Raw genomic sequence first — 17,996 nt, 5'->3', positions numbered from 1 at the left:
ACTAGGACTGGCGCACCTCAGCATCACAGAATCCTAAGGTGGGCCTTGGTTCTGACACAAAACTGACTGATTTCTTCCTTGTGTATAGCATTAGACTTTATTTAACAATAAGTAATAAAATAAAAACCTAAAAACGATATACAATCGTAAACAAAAAAGTACAAAAAATAATATACAATAAAAAAAAAATAAAGTACAAAAAAAAAAAGTAAACTGGTAAAATCTGGTGAGCTCTGCTCTCAGCACCTCCAACATCAGAATACCAACAATATCAATTCATAGAAAACTGATGACAATTTGCATAGCAATGTGTTCTGCGGGCGCAATCAACAACTCAACACAATGTTCTGCTTTTAAGATTCCTAGAATCATTTCTGTAATACAAGAGTTACGAAATCCTGAGGATAGATTTACACAAATCAATCACATCCCTACATGCATACACTGATATCTACACACAGAGGTGTTCACAAGGAGTGGAGGCTATAGGGACACACCTTGCAAACTTATCGCAGATTTAATTTTATGCTTATCGTATTTCATATCTCTGAATCTTCTGAGAATGGGACAAAATGAAAAAGAGAACATGGTAATGTATGCTAATCTTAGCCATCAAAGTCTGACTCTTTAAAAGATTTACAGTGGGTATGGAAAGGATTCAGACCCCTTTAAATTTTTTCACGCTTTGTTTCATTGCAACCATTTGGTAAATTCAAAAAAGTTCATTTTTTTCTCATTAGTTTACACTCTGCACCCCATCTTGACTGAAAAAAAGCAGAAGAAGTAGTAGTTTTTGCAAATTTATTAAAAAAGAAAAAATGCAATATCACATGGTCATAAGTATTCAGACCCTTTGCTCAGTATTGAGTAGAAGCACCTTTTGAGCCATTACAGCCATGAGTCTTCTTGGGAATGATGCAACAAGTTATTCACACCTGGATTTGGGCATCCTCTGCCATTCTTCCTTGCAGATCCTCTCCAGTTCCGTCAGGTTGGATGGTGAACGTTGGTGGACAGCCATTTTCAGGTCTCTCCAGAGATGATCAATTGGGTTTAGGTCAGGGCTCTGGCTGGGCCATTCAAGAATGGTCACAGAGTTGTTCTGAAGCCACTCCTTTGTTCTTTTAGCTGTGTGCTTAGGGTCATTGTCTTGTTGGAAGGTGAAACTTCGGCCAAGTCTGAGGTCCAGAGCACTCAGGAAGAGGTTTTCATCCAGGATATCTCTGTACTTGGCCACATTCATGTTTACTTCAATGACAACCAGTCGTCCTGTCCCTGTAGCTGAAAAACACCCCCATAGCATGACGCTGCCACCACCATCTTTCACTGTTGGGATTGTATTGGGCAGGTGATGAGCAGTGCCTGGTTTTCTCCACACATGCCGCTTAGAATTATCACCAAAAATGTCTATCTTTGTCTCATCAGACCAGAGAATCTTATATCTCGAAGTCTGGGAGTCCTTCATGTGTTTTTTTTAGCAAACTCTATGGGGGCTTTCATATGTCTTAGGCCTCTTTCACGTCAGTGTCTCCGGTACGTGTAGTGACAGTTTTCTCACGTACCGGAGACACTGACACACGTAGACCTATTAAAATGAATGGGTCTATGCACATGTGCGTGTTTTCACACGGACCGTATGTCCGTGCTGAAAACACGTCGACATGTCCGTTTTCTACCGGCAGCACGGACCACAATACGGACAGCACACGTGCACACGGAGAACAGTGTGCACTCTCCTCCATGTGCACGTACTGCCCGCAGGAGAGACAGCGCTACAGTAAGCGCTGTCCCCCCCCCCCCCCCCGCGTGTGGTGCTGAAGGCGGCATTCATCTCTTCTTCCCCAGCGTTCGTTGGAGGGAAGAGATGAAAGATCTTCTTTTTTTTGGGGGGGGGGGGGGTGAAAAATAAATTTTGCATGTGCCCTCGCCTCCCCCCTCAGTGCGCCGCCTGGCCCCTTGCCGCAGAAATACTCACCTAGCTCCCGCGACATCTCCTCTGTCCTCTCCGCGCTGGCAGCTTCTCCTGTGTGAGCGGTCACGTGGGACCGCTCATTACAGTCAGGGAATATTCACTGACTGTAATGAGCGCTCCCACGTGACCGCTCACACAGGAGAAGCTGCCAGCGCGGAGAGGACAGAGGAGACGTCGCAGGAGCTGGCCGGTTGAGTATTTCTGCGGCAAGGGGCCAGGCGGCGCACTGAGGGGGGACGCGGACGCACATGCAAACTTTATTTCCCCCCCCAAAAAAAAAACAAACAAAGATCTTTCATCTCTTCTCTCCAACGAACGCTGGGGAAGAAGAGATGAATTCTGCCTTCAGCACCACATGCGGGGGGGACAGCGCTTAGTGTAGTGCTGTCTCTCCTGCACGGTCCGTGTGGTCCTCAGGCGGCACACAGGCGGCACACGGATGCCGCACGTATGTGCCACTTGAGCACACGGACATACGGACACGGATATCTCCGGTACCGTTTTTTTCCGGTACCGGAAATATCAGGACGTGTGAAACCGGCCTTACACTGAGGAGAGGCTTCCATTGGACCACTCTGCCATCAAGGCCTGACTGGTGGAGGGCTGCAGTGATAGCTGACTTTGTGGAACTTTCTCCCATCTCCCTACTGCATCTATGGAGCTCAGCAACAGTGATCTTGGGGTTCTTCTTTACCTTTCTCATCAAGGCTCTTCTCCCACGATTGCTCAGTTTGGCTGGATGGCCAGGTCTAGGAAGACTTCTGGTGGTCCCAAACTTCTTCCATTTAAGGATTATGGAGGCCACTGTTGTCTTAGGAACCTTGAGTACTGCAGAAATTCTTTTGTAACCTTGGCCAGATCTGAGCCTTGCCACAATTCTGTCTCTGAGCTCCTTGGCCAGTTCCTTTGACCTCATGATTCTCATTTGGTCTGACATGCACTGTGAGCTGTGAGGTCTTATATAGACAGGTGTGCACCTTTCCAAATCAAGTCCTATCAGTTAATTAAACACAGCTGGACTCCAATGAAGGAGTAGAACCATCTCAAGGAGGATCACAAGGAAATGGACAGCATGTGGCTTAAATATGAGTGTCTGAGCAAAGGGTCTGAATACTTATGCCCATGTGATATTTCAGTTTCTCTTTTTTACTAAATTTGCAAAAATGTCTACATTTCTGGGTTTTTTTTCAGTCAAGCTGGGGTGCAGAGTGTACATGAATGTGAAAAACAATGAACTTTTTTGAATTTACCAAATGGCTGCAATGAAGCAAAGAGTGAAAAATGTAAAGGGGTCTGAATACTTTCCGTACCCACTGTATGATGACACAAAAACCATGAATCCCACTAAAAATCTTTAGGAAATTTCAACACCAAATACAGCTGTGCTCAAAAGTTTACATACCCAGCAGAATTTGCACAATAAGGAGGCACTTGAAGAAAAATAAGCTGCATGGTCGAGTCGCCAGAAGAAAGCCATTACTGCGCAAATGCCACAAAGTATCTCACTTACAATACATAAAACTGCACAGAGACAAGACTCAGAACTTCAGGAGCAAGGTAGTTTAAAGTGATGAGACCAAAATTTAACTTTTTGGCCACAACATAAACGTTACAGTTGGAGAGAGGTCAACAAGGCCTATGAAGAAAGGAGCACTATTCCTACTGTAAAGCACAGAGGTGGATCACTGATGTTATGGGGCTGTGTGAGCTACAAAGGCACAGGAAACTTGGTGAAAGTTGAAGGAAAGATGAATGCAGCACTTTATCAGCAAATAGTGCAGGCAAATTTGCACTCATCAGCCCAGAAGCTAAGCATGAGACATACTTGGACGTTCCAACATGACAACGATCCAAAACACAAGGCCAAGACAACCTGTCATTGGCTACAGCAGAACAAAGTGAAGGTTCTGGAGTGGCCATCTCAGTCTCCTGACCTCAATATCAGTAGGCCACTCTGGGAAAATCTCAAGCGCACAGTTCATGCTAGACACCCAGGAATTTACAGGAACTGGAGGCTTTTTGCCAAGAAGAATGGGCAGCTTTACCATCTGAGAAAATAAAGAACCTCACCCACAACTACCACAAAAGACTTCAAGCTGTCGTTGATGTTAGAGTAGGTAATACACGGTATTAAGAATGGGGTATGTGAACTTTTGATCAGGGTCATTTGGATGTTTTGGGATTGTCATGATTTAAAAAGAGAAAACACAGTACTTTGACAATAAATGGCTCCACCCAACCACTAACCATGAGTGGAGAAAAAGTTTTGGTGTTATCATTCATATTCCCTGAATAAAGGCCAAGAAAGCAAAAATTCTGCTGGGGTATGTAAACTTTTGAGCACAACTATATGTTCTACACCTTTAAGTATCTCTAAACTTCGAACACCTTCAAGAATTTTCGGACACCTCATAAAACCTCACTTATCTAACACTGCTATGAATCTTTAGGGCTTTCAAAACCTTAAAATCTCAATGAATCTCTGGCACTTTAAAAGGTTTCTGGTACATCTAAGAACTTTGAACCCCACTAAGAACCATTGACAATCTGGAGAATGTTCCAATACTTCCAACCAATTTCTCATTTACCGTATTTTCCGGCGTATAAGACGACTGGGCGTATAAGACGACCCCCCAACTTTACCAGGTAAAATATAAAATCTTCTTAAAAGTCGGGGGTCTTCTTATACACCGTATGTCGTCTTATAGGGCCGGTGAATATGTGCCTTTTGGGGGGGGAGTGGTCCTGATGACGACGAGGGGGCGTCTCACAGGAAAGTGAGTATCCCCCATTACCTCATCGTAGCGCTGCAGCGTGGGGTCTCTGCTGGGAGCGGCGGCTGCTACTTCCTCTTTGTGCCGCGTGGGTGCTGTGGGGCGGCGGCTCCTCTTCTGCAGTGTGGGGCCTCTGTGCTGTGGGGCGGCGGCAGCGTATCTTCATGCAGTCGGGGCTCCTCCGGCATCTCCTTAAAGCCAGGAGGCCCCGCCGGCAGCTCCATCGGTGCAATGCGGTGGCCTCCGGGAAAATGGCCGCTGCTCAGATTCAGATCTCGTCCCGAGATCTCGGGAGACGAGATCTGAATCTGAGCAGCGGCCATTTTCCCGGAGGCAGCTCAATAGGTGCGATGCGGTGGCCTCCGGGAAAATGGCCGCTGGGGGCGGCGCATGCTCAGACTCAGATCTCGTCCCGAGATCTCGGGACACAAGATCTGAATCTGAGCAGCAGCCATTTTCCCGGAGGCCACCGCATTGCACAGATGGAGCTGCCGGCAGGGCCTCCTGGCTTTAAGGAGATGCCGGAGGAGCCCCGACTGCATGAAGATACACCGCCGCCGCCGCCCCACAGCACAGAGGCCCCACACTGCAGAAGAGGAGCCGCCGCCCCACAGCACAGCAGCTGCCGCTCCCAGCACAGAGACCCCACGCTGCAGCGCTACGATGAGGTAATGGGGGATATTCACTTTCCTGTGAGACGCCCCCTCGTCGTCATCAGGACCACTCCCCCCCCCCCACATACACCCGGCGTACAAGGCGATACCCGGCGTATAAGACGACCCCCGACTTTCAAGAAGATTTTCAGGGGTTAAAAAGTCGTCTTATACGCCGGAAAATACGGTATTTGTATTTATTTATTTTACTCACTAGCGTCATTAATTCCACAGTGCTTTAAATGCATTATCATGCCAATGAAACTCAAAAACCTCAGAAACTTGAAAGGACCTCCAATACAAATTACTGTCTACACCTCCTAGATCCTCTAGTTCTTCTTCTTCTCTCCAACAAGCTGAGAATTACCCTGAACATTTCAAAGAACCCCTGACAATTCCAGCAACCTCAAAAAACATGAAGAAATTCTAACAGCTCCAAGAACCTTAAAGATATACAAGAATCTCGAATACTTCCAAAACCAACAGACCCCTCAAAACCCTTCCTAAAATTCCTAAAATTCAAAAAAGGTTCAAAAGCCAGCCACATTCATTAGATGGCTGTCAGATGCATCTCCCATACACAGGAAAGCTCTTTTGGCCGAACACTCGTGTGTTCTTTGAGGAAACCATCTGCAGGCATCTCAAAATAGGACATGCTCGATTGGCATTTCTTACGACGATCAGTTAGCTGCTGTCATCCCACCCTTTCATACTATAGTTTATTGACTGGTTTGGCCAACATTATTATTTATTTATATAGCACCATTGAATCCATGGTGCTGTACGTGAGAAGGGGTTACATACAAAATACAGATATAACTTACAGTAAACAAATTGGTACAGAAAGAAGAGGACTTTTCTACAGGATGATGGGGAAGGAGACAATAGGTTGGGGGGTTGCTGTAGCTCTGAAGATATTGAGGTGGCATCGTTAGTTTAATGTGTACGGGGGCCTTAAGTTCAAGAATCCATAAGGAGCTTCATCTGAATCTGTAAAAAAAAAAAGGATTCAGATAAAACTCTTGGCAAACATCGTCATTGATCATTGTAATTTATATTGAGGTCAGCATGGTGGCTTATTGGTTAACAACGCAGAATTGCAGCGCTGGAGTCATGGTTTCAAATTCCACCAAGGACAACATCTGCAAGGAGTTTGTATGTTCTCCCCGTGTTTGCGTGGGTTTCCTCCGGGTTCTCCAGTTTCCTCCAACAATCCAAAGACCTCCTTGAATAAAATAAATATTTGTGTTTCTACGTAACCCCGCCTCATCTACAGCACCATGGAATCAATGGTGCGCTAAAAATAAATAATAATAAAACTGTTCTTTAAACCAATATTTTATATTGTTGGGCTTTTCCTCTTCTAAAAAAAAAAATGAATTATCCAAAATGCCATTGTTTATGCCTTCCCATTATTTTCATTTCTATTGAATGGTGCATACTTTTACAATAACCATAAAATGAGACAGTTTGTCTCATTATATAGATAATTACCGCTTTGTAACACTGTCACCTTGACAGGTTCTCTACTCGAACAGTTGTTCCATTTTTTTTTGGCTTTCGAAAAAAAAAAATTGCTGAATATTTTTGACACCTTTGTTAAAAGCCTCCAGCTGGAGCGGCTCATACCTGTGCAATCATCTGCTCCATTGACTTGTTACATGACTGAGCTTAGTGTTATCTACATGACAGTGAGAGTGACAGAGCTAAAAGGGGAGTAGCTGGAGCTCCGGTGTAGCCCACAGGTATAAGGTGTGTCTCCACCTAGATGAGGCAGGTTACAGGGCTGTCACTTCCTCGCTCATCCCAGCTCCGTTGTCTCTGTAAGAGGATTTTTTCACAGTTAATGGGACCGCTTGGATGAATGTTCTGCTGGATGAGTGATGGTGAGGATCTGCTGAACAATTATTCCTAAGAGAATCCTTCAAGAAAGTTGGTAGAAACCTTGGAAGAATCCTCAGAAGTAATCAACACCAGGAAATATGAATAGGTGTAAGACAGTGGGGAAAATCAAGAAAAGACTTGAAGACGCCAAGAACAGGTGGGCAAGGCTAAGCAAGCCAGAGTTCTGCCATAATGAGAGTGCCAGGTTGGCAACGGATGCCCTCTTGGATGGTGGATCTGATGACTACCAAAAGATCCTTGCAGAAGAAGGAGAGGTGGACTTCTTATCGAAGCAAGAGATCCAATACATTATGGACAATGTGAAGGAACCGTACTATGCCTATGAAAGCCACGCGGAAAACAGCGATAACGGCTCTGTTCAAAATGGGAACCATTCCCACCAGTCCGAGAGTTATTACCCTATAAATTCAGAGAACAGCGAGACCACCACTCCACTCCACAACTGGAGTTCAGAGGAGAAACCTTACCTGAAGGACAAGTCCAGTGCCACCGTGTACTTCCAAACCGATAAGACTAATAATATCAGGGAGACCATCAGAAGGAGCATACACCGAACCGGTCAGGTAGGTATCTAGTACGGCATTAATATTAGCATGTATCGGGCCTGAAGAAGCCACTTAACTCTTTGAGTCTGTACCGTTAATGTAGGATAACTCATCAGTATATAACTGAAGTATATCACTTTCTGTTAACTCATTTCTGTAAAAAGTATTTTTTTTTAATTTTGCTTGAAATTTCAGAGCTGAATTATTCCTTTCACTCTTCTGTGTAGGTCCCTTAAATTCAGATGACCGTTTATTCTGCCAAAAAGGGAAAGTACTCTCCGTTTTTTATCCATGTTTGGTGCTTATGTCTTGCTTTACCCTTTAACATGGCATCCATTGTTCTGACATGCAAAAAAAATAAAAAAAATTAACAGCTAAGGTTAAGTTTCCATGATGGGTATTTTTTATATTCTTTATGCTACGTATTTTTGTCCTGTTTTTTTTTTTTCACCCTGCCGAAATTGACCTGCGGTGCAATATTGAAATCCGCAGCATGTCAATTCCATTTTGCATTTAGTATACGCTTTATTTTCCCCTTAGACTTGAATGAGATGAAAAAAGTCCACAGATAAAAAAAAACATTTTCAGCAGCAGAAACAGTCAAAAATGCTTCAAATCCATGTGACTATCAACAAAGTTTCACAAAACCTAAATAATAAGAATTTTCCAAAGCATAGCAGTAAAAAAACATGTAAAAAAACTCACAAAAAAATGCAATAAAAAAAAATTGGTGCATAAAATCTGCTGCATCAAAAATGCACCAAATACTCATCATGGGAACTTAACCTTACACAATGAAAAATGGACAGGGCTCAGGTGACACATATATGGGGTCTGTATGATGTCCAGATTTTTTTATGGACTTATTGATTTCAATGGGTGCTTGATCATTGGCTCGGATGAAAAAATGAACATATGGACTTTTTTTTTTACAGGCATTTGGTTATATGATTGCCGTATAGACTAGAATGGGTTAGAGCTCTATGTGATAAAAATACGAGTAGAACTCGTAAGGGAAAATGGACTTCTGATTGAGACCCTTATTACCACATATTGCTTCCCTTGGATATACATTAGCAGAGGAAGATTCATATATACGGTATACATATATATATTTATATATATATATATATATATATATATATATATATATATATATATATAAAATGCTAATTGATGAACTCCGCTCTGCTACCTCTAAGACCTAATTTTTCGTTTTCATTGAACCCGTCGGAGTTGCATTATTTAATACTTACTAATAGTTCGACTTGCAGTCCTATGTAAGACCGCATGTAACCTTTTATAATATAATATGATTTGTGCTAAATGATAAACTCAGTCTAAGGCCTCATTCAGATATTCAGGATCTTTTGTCAAGCACGTGAAAAATTGTTCAAATAAAGTTTATTCTAAGTTTCATTAGTTTTTCTTGGATGAGAAAAAAAAAAGTTTCTCCACCTTTCCCCATCTAGCAATCTGAACACATTTCATTGGCGTGCCATCAAATTTCTTTTTTTTTTTTTTTACGGACTTGCTTTACCGATTTTGATCTGACATTCCGACCAGTATCAGACATGTGAACAGACACGTCGATGATAATAGGTACGGGTTCTATCTGTCAACAATAGACATGTGAATGAGCGCTTAGGAGGGAGGACAGATTTAGCCCTGTTATATTTCTACATATTATTAACATTAATGCTTAGAGAACCCGGCAAACAACTAACAATTCCACAGGGAACGCTGGGTGACAACCCGTGAGGGAGCTACAACAATGACTATGTTGGTTGTCAGCTTTTCCTAGAAACAGACTCCTAAAAGGTTGATGATATGATAAAGCTTCATGACACAAAGCTTTCTCGTTGGAGCCTCAGCCACAATAACTCCTCCGCATGCCCTGCAGGGACACACCATTAACTAAACGTGAGGTCACTAAGATGTATAGGTCAATGCCATAAGAGTGGGGTAAAGCTGGAGAACAGGTTCCTACAGGATGGTTATGAGATCAGGATAAATCATGGCTCAGACCGAAGGTCAGCTCCCCAGCAACCACCTCCTACCCCCGGGGTACGCTGCCCTACGACTCAGGGTAATAATAATGATCTTGATGGATTCCATTGAGTGATAGGATCATGTAGACACAGATCAAAGCCGCCAACCTTGTGTGACCGAAGACCCCAAACCGGTCCTATGACCCCGTCTCTGGCACTTAATTAAGTTGAAGGTGATGGATATACAACTTATCTCACAGCAGAGCTGAACTTAACTCTTTGTCGTCGCATTACTTGCACTTTGTGACAACTATCTCAATTTAAAGGGAAACTCCATTCTCAACCACAATTTGCACACAATATAAAATGAACATAAAATGCAGAGTCATTTTATAAATTCTTTGCTATATGCATTATGTAGTTGTTTCCTTGTCTGTTCACAGCTAAAGCTAAATTCAGACAGCAGTGCAGTGTGGAAGCCCAGATAATAGAGTATGAGTTAAAGGGGACCTGTCACTAGGTTAAAAGGGGACAGTATTTGCTCTTATTTTATTTCCGCTGCTCGCAGGAGTATTATGTTTTTGTTGTTTGTTTGTTTTTTTAAATCTGCCATACAGTTCCAGAGATATGGGCCTTTATTTAGTGCTAATTGTTATGGACATTGGGAAGGGGGTGTGTCTCACAGGATCCTCTGGGGTGTGTCATTAGGCTGCTCTGCATAATTACCCTGTGAGCACCGCCCCCTGGGAAAGACCACAAAAATTAGCATGAAATAAATAGGCCTGTATCTCTGGAACTGTATGGCGGAATTTAAAAAAAACAACAACAACTGAATACTTAGGGGCGCAGTTGGAATAAATTACTACAAATAATGGACACTTTTGACCTGGTGACAAGTCCTCTTTAAGGACACGTAGGATTCCTGTACCGGAGATTGGTGGGTGGTCAACTGACATGTATTCATTACACAACTTTTCCCCCACCTGGCACAGATAATCCCTTCACTCCTCGGTGAGGCAGCGTTGCACATTAACAATGTTTGCTGTACATCCTTGAGGATTAACATCATTGCTTTTATTCATCTGTTTGCTTTTGTTCATAGACATGAAATGACTTGTTGCATAAAAACTGCATTAAAGGGATTAAAAATCCACTGTCACGTACCCTATTGGGAAAGTCTGTGTTAATAGAGAGTGGGGGTGTCTTGGGTTATGGACCCTAATTTTTTGCCCAGAGTGGAAAACTGTTAAGAAGAGTGTTTCTCACTCTGGAGGACCCATCCTGTTCTGTATTACACATACAAACCATTGATATGAATGGGACTGAAGTAATACTTAATTTCTCCTGTGGAGGTGCTGCAGGGAAGCTGAACACTTACTGTCAGTGTACCTTCCAGATCACAGGTGATCGCAGCAGGATTCTATGTGATTAATTCATTGTCATGGGACCATTCTTTAAGTATAGATTGCTCAAAGTGAGGACACCCCATTTATTAAAGGGAGTATGCAGCTGTAACGGTCAAGTCTTACCCTGTGAAACCTACTCTAATGGATTATTATGGGGAGTTACAAGACGTAGTAACCCATTTATAACATCCATATGCCCAAATGCATGTTTGCCCACCATATAAACTTCATTCTATACTAAAGGTTTCGATACCCCCATCCAAACCTACCAATTTGGGCAGGACTGGCTGACCCTCCTGACTCTCCCCAAACAGTCTCTGAATTCTAACACCCAATCTTTTTCTTCTCCAGCGAGATAAGTTGATGCCAGAGGAGAAGTCTGGCAGCGTCTTACTTCCCCCCTCGCCATGAAAAGCATTCGTCAATATGGTGCAGTGGGAAGAGATAGATAGCGGCCAAAAAAGGGTTCAGTTGACAGCTGCCTAAGGTATTTGTTCATCTTTAGGCTCAATTCCCATGCCAGGTGCAGAGTCCCTAAAGCATGTTTGTTGAGTGAAGTGGTCTTTTTTTGCTGCACTATAGATCGTCATTCTCGGCAGCACATCGTCCTGTGTAAACAAGACTCGCGCTGCCAAGAACACTGGCAGCCTATGCACACTATAACAGATCATTCAGTGCTGTCTGCCTGATGAATAAATAGTGACCAATCGGTGTTTTGTTTTTTTTAATGCTGCCGGTCGGTGGCAAATTTTTGTGATCATAGCAGTATTCTTTACTGTGAGTGTCTGTTTATTCGACTACGCTGCGGCTTTAAGACAGGAAATGATTCAACAATAGTTTCTGCCTCATGGCGATTTCCAGCCTTTTCACTTTGTAACCCATGATGCGATAATATAATATGTCCTTTCATGTACAGAACCCTTCATTTTCTACGAAAGTGTGCTCTTCTGCCTTTCGTGAACGTCAACATGCGTCAAACCAGGAGGATATGACGATATTTTTAGGACATTATTATTATTATTTATTTATGTAGCACCATTAATTCCATGGTGCTGTACATGAGAAGGGGTTACATACAAAGTTATAGATATCGTTTACAGTAAACACATTTATGATGACAGACTGGTACAGAGGGGAGAGGACATGAGAATGAACAGCCACCAAAATTTCTGTAAAAATTGTCTTCCGGTAGGATGGACTTCTTGAGGGGTCTAGATCATGGATGTCTTGTCTTCTCAAATTGGTGGTCTTTTGTTAGGAATTTTGGATATCTCCAAGTCTTCAGGTAGTCCGATGTACTTGTCACAAATCATATCATGTGATTTGTACTTGATTTAAGCTGTGGAAATCGCCACCCTCACCCTTTATTCCATATGAATGTCAATACCTATGGAAGTGTTTACAGTATATACATGGATGGTCTGGGTCTGCCAGACCAAGAGACCATCTTTTGTTTGCAACTCTCTCCTTTCCCTTATAAATAGGGCTTTTAAGTGAGCCCCTCTGTGATGTCCATATGCTCTATAGGGTTTATGGAAAGGGATTATTCTTATGAGGATCTATCACATGAACGAAAAGTAAGCATAGACCATTTACTGTTCATGTAATTCTCTACTCAATCCTCCCAACACTTCATAGATGGTTGGAGCAGCCATTAACGTGCCCATATGGGCTGTCATATCCCTTGTCTCCACTGAAGGGGACTCCAGTATCCGTGATATTCTTGTCACCTTACATCTTCGATCCCAAACTTTGATCCTAAAACTAGGAAAGCTATGGGAAATTGTCCACTGATGTTATTTTAGGACTGTATGAGAGGACCATAAACTATGAGGAGGTCGATATTAAATAGGGAATCTGACCTCCACATGGCCACAGGAAGCCAGTGACAAAGCAATAACTCAACCCCAAACCTGTACAGTATGACGGATGAATGTACGGATGTGAAACAATATTGTAGTCGGAATGAATGTATGACGTTCGTGCAAAGTGAAAGAGGAAATAAATCCGTAGTGGTGCCGATAGAAATGTGTTCCAGGCCATTAGTACTATACAACGAGATCATGTGTATGCTACAACCTGGTTTATCCATTCCTGACCCCATTGCTCCTGGTTGATGAGAACGTGTGTGAGACTTTCCTTTTCTGCATATATAAGCTGGCCGTACACAAGCTATTCGATCAGCCAACCGGTATATGTCCCTGACTCACCCATGCAGATGAGTGGTCGTCTTGGCCAAGCATTCATGTGTTTCAATGGGGGCAGATAAGGAAGCTGCTTCCAGATACTTTTGACAGAGGCTAATCTCCCTTGAAAACAAAACGATCTGATGTTGAAATTCCAACGGGAGGGAGTAAGGAGACCCTCATGCACTTTAGATGCTCAGTTGGTCCCATATAAATTGGGGGCATGCCAAAAGATGGAGATACCATTGAGAGGCACAAGCAAAAACTGACCTGAATGCCAACATGCAGAACCATAATGTTGGGCCCATTTCGACTATTGCCTATTTTGTTCCCCTGTTCCATGTACCCGACTAAATGTTTTATTGTAAAGCGAGTCTCCTGCAACTTCCAAGAGGCTCCTGGTAAAAAGAGTCACCTCCGGACTTCTGGAAGAGTTGTTAATTCTTCTAGGCAGCTAAAAAGACTCCTGTAAAGTAATTATCCTTCAATCCTTAGTTTTATTATTGCTGTGATGCCTAATCTAGGGGCGCATTCAGTCTGCTGAAAAGGGAGTGGATGGCGTGTGCCCTGACCGAAAGTGAGCACAATTATGCAAATAAAATTTCAAATGATCTTTTTGTGTGATACAATTTAAGTTAACGAGAAGCTTATATAAAAAAGGTTTTGTCAGCCTTTTTTTATTTAAAAAAAAAAAGCTAACTTTTGAAATTGCCAAAAAACTGTTAAAGAAATATTTATAAAAGCTCAAAAATGACTAAAAAAGTATTTACAGAAAACATTAACAAAATGTGTCAGGAAACGAGAAGAAAAAAGCTGTAGAATAAAAAAAAAAAATGCCAGCATTTCCTAAAAGCAGGTTCCAGTTCAAAACCTCAATATTTTTGATAGCTGGAAAAAAAAGAGTGAACATACCCTGAAAATACTGGAGTGATTGATCGGTTCCAAGTGAGGTTGACTTCTGCTGGACCTTTAGGGTCCATTAGAGCATGAGAGCCACTAATGGGCCAGTTAAGATTCATGTCTTCTGAACCTGTTGATTTTGGCAGGATCGACCGGACCATCTATTGTGAACGGAGGCCTCATAACGCTTTCCTGATAGATAATCATAGATCAGAGAATGATCCGGCATATTTCATTACAACCCCTGGTATTAAGGTGGCTGGCAACTTGGTCTTCTCCAACACATGTGCAATGCCCACTAGGGCCATGGGGTACTCGGAACCGAGTCGGACGATTCTTAAAAGGGTGGTCACGGGTCTGTGGCCCTAGGCGCGCAATAAAAGTGATGAGGGAATGTTTGTAGGGGATTTCACGCCACCTGTGGTGTTTGGCAATAGGTAGCCGACTCTGCTTAAGGGGACCGCTGGGGCCGATGGTGTCACAGCTGAGATGGTTCTGTTCCCCACAGGTGGAGCAAGGCCCCAGGGCTACAAGTACAGTCTATCAGGGATTGTGGACGTTGGGGTGCAGAACTGAGGGTGTGGAAAAAGGACTTGAGAACACAAAGACTGGCAGATGCAGTCCGGGGCACTAGCGACAGGTTGTCAGAGATCTGGGCAGCCTGAAGGCATTTCAGGGTCCACCTAGAAAGGTGGATTTGGAGGCCTTCCCGCTGCGCTGCTCCCTAGGTCCTTGGTGTCTTAAGCTCCCCACAAGTTCCTGTTACAGTCTGTCCATGAAATGGAACATTTCCTCGCATGGCAGGCAGCTTGAGCCTGTTCCAGGTGTCACTCCCTCGTGGTGACTCTGGGCTCTCGTATGCTGCTGTGCCTCAGGGTGTCAGCTGGGGTCAGGACATGCATGTAGAAAAGCCGGGGAGACACCATCACGTGTTTCTCAACACAAGCAATGAATAGCCAGGTCTTTCACTGGGAAGGAACAACCACGGGAAGAGCAGCATCCAATAAAGGAAAACCACCTATGCCAAAACATGGTATCCATCCACAGACAGCTGTTTCAGGGTATTTGCCCCTCATCAGTGTGGATTAGGAAACTGGCTATTAGGAGCAGTGCTTAATGAAAAGCTGGGGTCAGGAGACCTGCAATCTCAGTCCTTCCGGTTTTAGTTGCTGGGCCTGCAGTTCCCACACAACCACGGACTCCGGTGTTGGCGTTCAGTCCTGGGGTGAGCTCAGTCACAGCTCCAATCCCCCAGATTCTCTTCACTTGCCCCTTCCTCCTTCACTGTCTGCTCCCCAGACTCACACTGACTCTGACTCCTCTAACCCCACCTCCAGGCCAGAATTTATAGGGAAGTTCCCCTAATACAGGTGTTAGAGCTCTCCCTTCTGGTCTGGAGTCTGGAAAGGTGTTGTATGCTGAACTTACCTTGTAAGGGGACCCCTCTTTGCTCCCAGGCATGACATCACCCTGTGAGGGAGGCAATGCCACTGTGGCAACCCGATTCCTGGGTTGCCACACATGCATGCTCAGTGAGACCAAATAAGCATGTGAATGGGGCATCGGGAGAGAGCGAAGTCGACTGAATAAATGTCTGAGCAGGGGTTTATCAGTGCCTTTAGCCAATCAAGCTAATCAGGTTCCATAACAAGTACCCATCACATGGCCGTGGCCATTGTCAATATGCTAATTATCCGGATCAGTATTCTTAGTGCTCGTCAGACCAGTCATATGTCCTGCATCTGTTCTTTGCTACAAAGGACAGCACAGGGAATGTGGGACTACCGGTAAGGCCGACCAAAGACCAGAAGGGTAACTTGATGCTCCTGGGCCGCAGTGCAAAATCAGTATCATACCCCTCCTACCATTTATAATACTGATGTCTTCTTTTGTGGCAAAAGGTCAACTGACGGTACAATTACAACTGTGAGCTCATAGCTACGCTATACATAATACACCCCTCAGCAGCTGCAGAACATCATACTACACACCTCGGCTGCTGCAGAACCTCATCATACACAACTCAGTTGTTGCAGAACCTCATCATACACCCCTCAGCTGCTTCAGAACATTATTACACTGAAGAACATGATGATTCACATCTCAGCTGCTACAGAACCTCATAATACACCCCCTCCGCTGCTGCAGAACATCATGATACAAACCTCAGCTGCTGCAGAACCTCACCATACACCCCTTAACTGCGGCTGAACATCATGATATACCCCTCAGCTGCTGCAGAACATCATACTACACATCTCATGTGCTGAGGAACATCATAATTCACACCTCCGCTGCTACAGAACATCATAATACACCCCTCAGCTGCTGCAGAACATCATGATACACACCTCAGCTGCTGCAGAACCTCATCATACACAACTCAGTTGTTGCAGAACCTCATCATACACCCCTCAGCTGCTTCAGAACATTATTACACACACCTCAGCAGCTCCTCTGTCTGCAGCCTTTCCTCTCATTTGTTACCGTACAAGTCACTAATCCCATTGTCCTCTTGTGTCCAGGTCATCGCTATAATGATGGATGAATTCACCGACGCCGAGATCTTCTGTGATATATTAGAAGCTGCAAACAAAAGGAACGTGTTTGTCTACTTACTCCTCGACGCCAGCAAATTACAGCCCTTCACGGACATGTGCGAGAAACTGCAGGTGAAAGACCTGCACCTGAAGGTACGGAGCGTCGTCTGCCATCATTACAATGTCCTCATTGAGCGTCCTCTTGTGTATACAATGCTATATAGGACGTTTACTGATGCTCCAACTTTCAGTGGTGTAACTACAATGGAGGCTCGGCAGGTGAAACAGGCCTCAGAGGGAGGCAGGCTTAAACAAATGTGCCCCCTATTCCATCCATTCAGAGTGAGGCCTAAAATGGGCGAAATCAATTTTGGGAGATGTGGGAGTACGTCCAAAAAGGAAATATTCCTTCTACCGGCCCTGTAATCTCTCAGCAAATATAGAGGAAGAGAGGAAGAAAATGGACATTTACCAAGAGAGAGAAATGTCCCAAATCTGTTTAGGGCTCATTCAGATGTCAGTGATTTTCTCTTACAGGAAAATCAGTCCGAGTTTTAATTTTTTTTAATCAAAGTTTCATCAGAGTTTGGTCAGTTTTTACTATGAGAGTCTGGTTAGAGTTTCATCAGTTTTTCTCGAGTGTGAACAAAAGATTTCTCAAGCGTCCCATGAAGAGTACTCTCTCATTTTTTCATGGACCCATAGACTTGCATTGGTGAGCTTGATCAGAGACTCTGATACAAATCGGACAAGTCTTTGTGCTCGGGCCGACAAAGTTTTGGGAATGTAAATGGCCCCATAGTCTATAACAAGTTCTGTCCGTGAAATGCACATATTGAATTCGTAGGTGAAAAAATGTGAATTATGCCTTAAATTGGCCATGCATATTAGAATTATGGGGATGCCAACCAACTGATGGTTGGGAGAGATGTCTCGATTTTGGACTGCTGATTGCATTGTTCACCCTGAGATAAGTCGCTGGCCGACGTGTCAGTCAGTGGATTTCTCATAGAGAACACAGTACAAGTTCTCCTGTATTCGGGAGAGTCGGCTCAGATGGCTGTCGGGCAAACGATCTTTTGGCCGACGGCCATCTAATGGCCAGCTCAACACGCATTTCTGTT

At 43.7% G+C, this 17,996-nt stretch overlaps 1 protein-coding gene across 1 annotated transcript in view; it reads left to right on the top strand.

The window, feature by feature from the left end:
- The first annotated feature begins 7,184 nt into the window (after positions 1 to 7,184).
- Positions 7,185 to 17,996, top strand: part of FAM83A (family with sequence similarity 83 member A) — a 28,762-nt gene continuing 17,950 nt past the window's right edge. The window contains exons 1-2 of the mRNA XM_077271180.1: positions 7,185 to 7,867; positions 16,858 to 17,025. Coding sequence (XP_077127295.1) covers positions 7,382 to 7,867; positions 16,858 to 17,025 — 654 coding nt within the window. The 5' untranslated portion in view covers positions 7,185 to 7,381. The remainder of the gene's footprint in view (positions 7,868 to 16,857; positions 17,026 to 17,996) is intronic.

The sequence above is a fragment of the Ranitomeya variabilis genome, chromosome 6 (assembly GCF_051348905.1).
Source record: "Ranitomeya variabilis isolate aRanVar5 chromosome 6, aRanVar5.hap1, whole genome shotgun sequence".
Classification (NCBI taxonomy): domain Eukaryota; kingdom Metazoa; phylum Chordata; class Amphibia; order Anura; family Dendrobatidae; genus Ranitomeya; species Ranitomeya variabilis.
The sequence above is the reverse complement of the archived record's forward strand: the minus strand, read 5'-3'. Positions and strand labels throughout refer to the sequence as shown.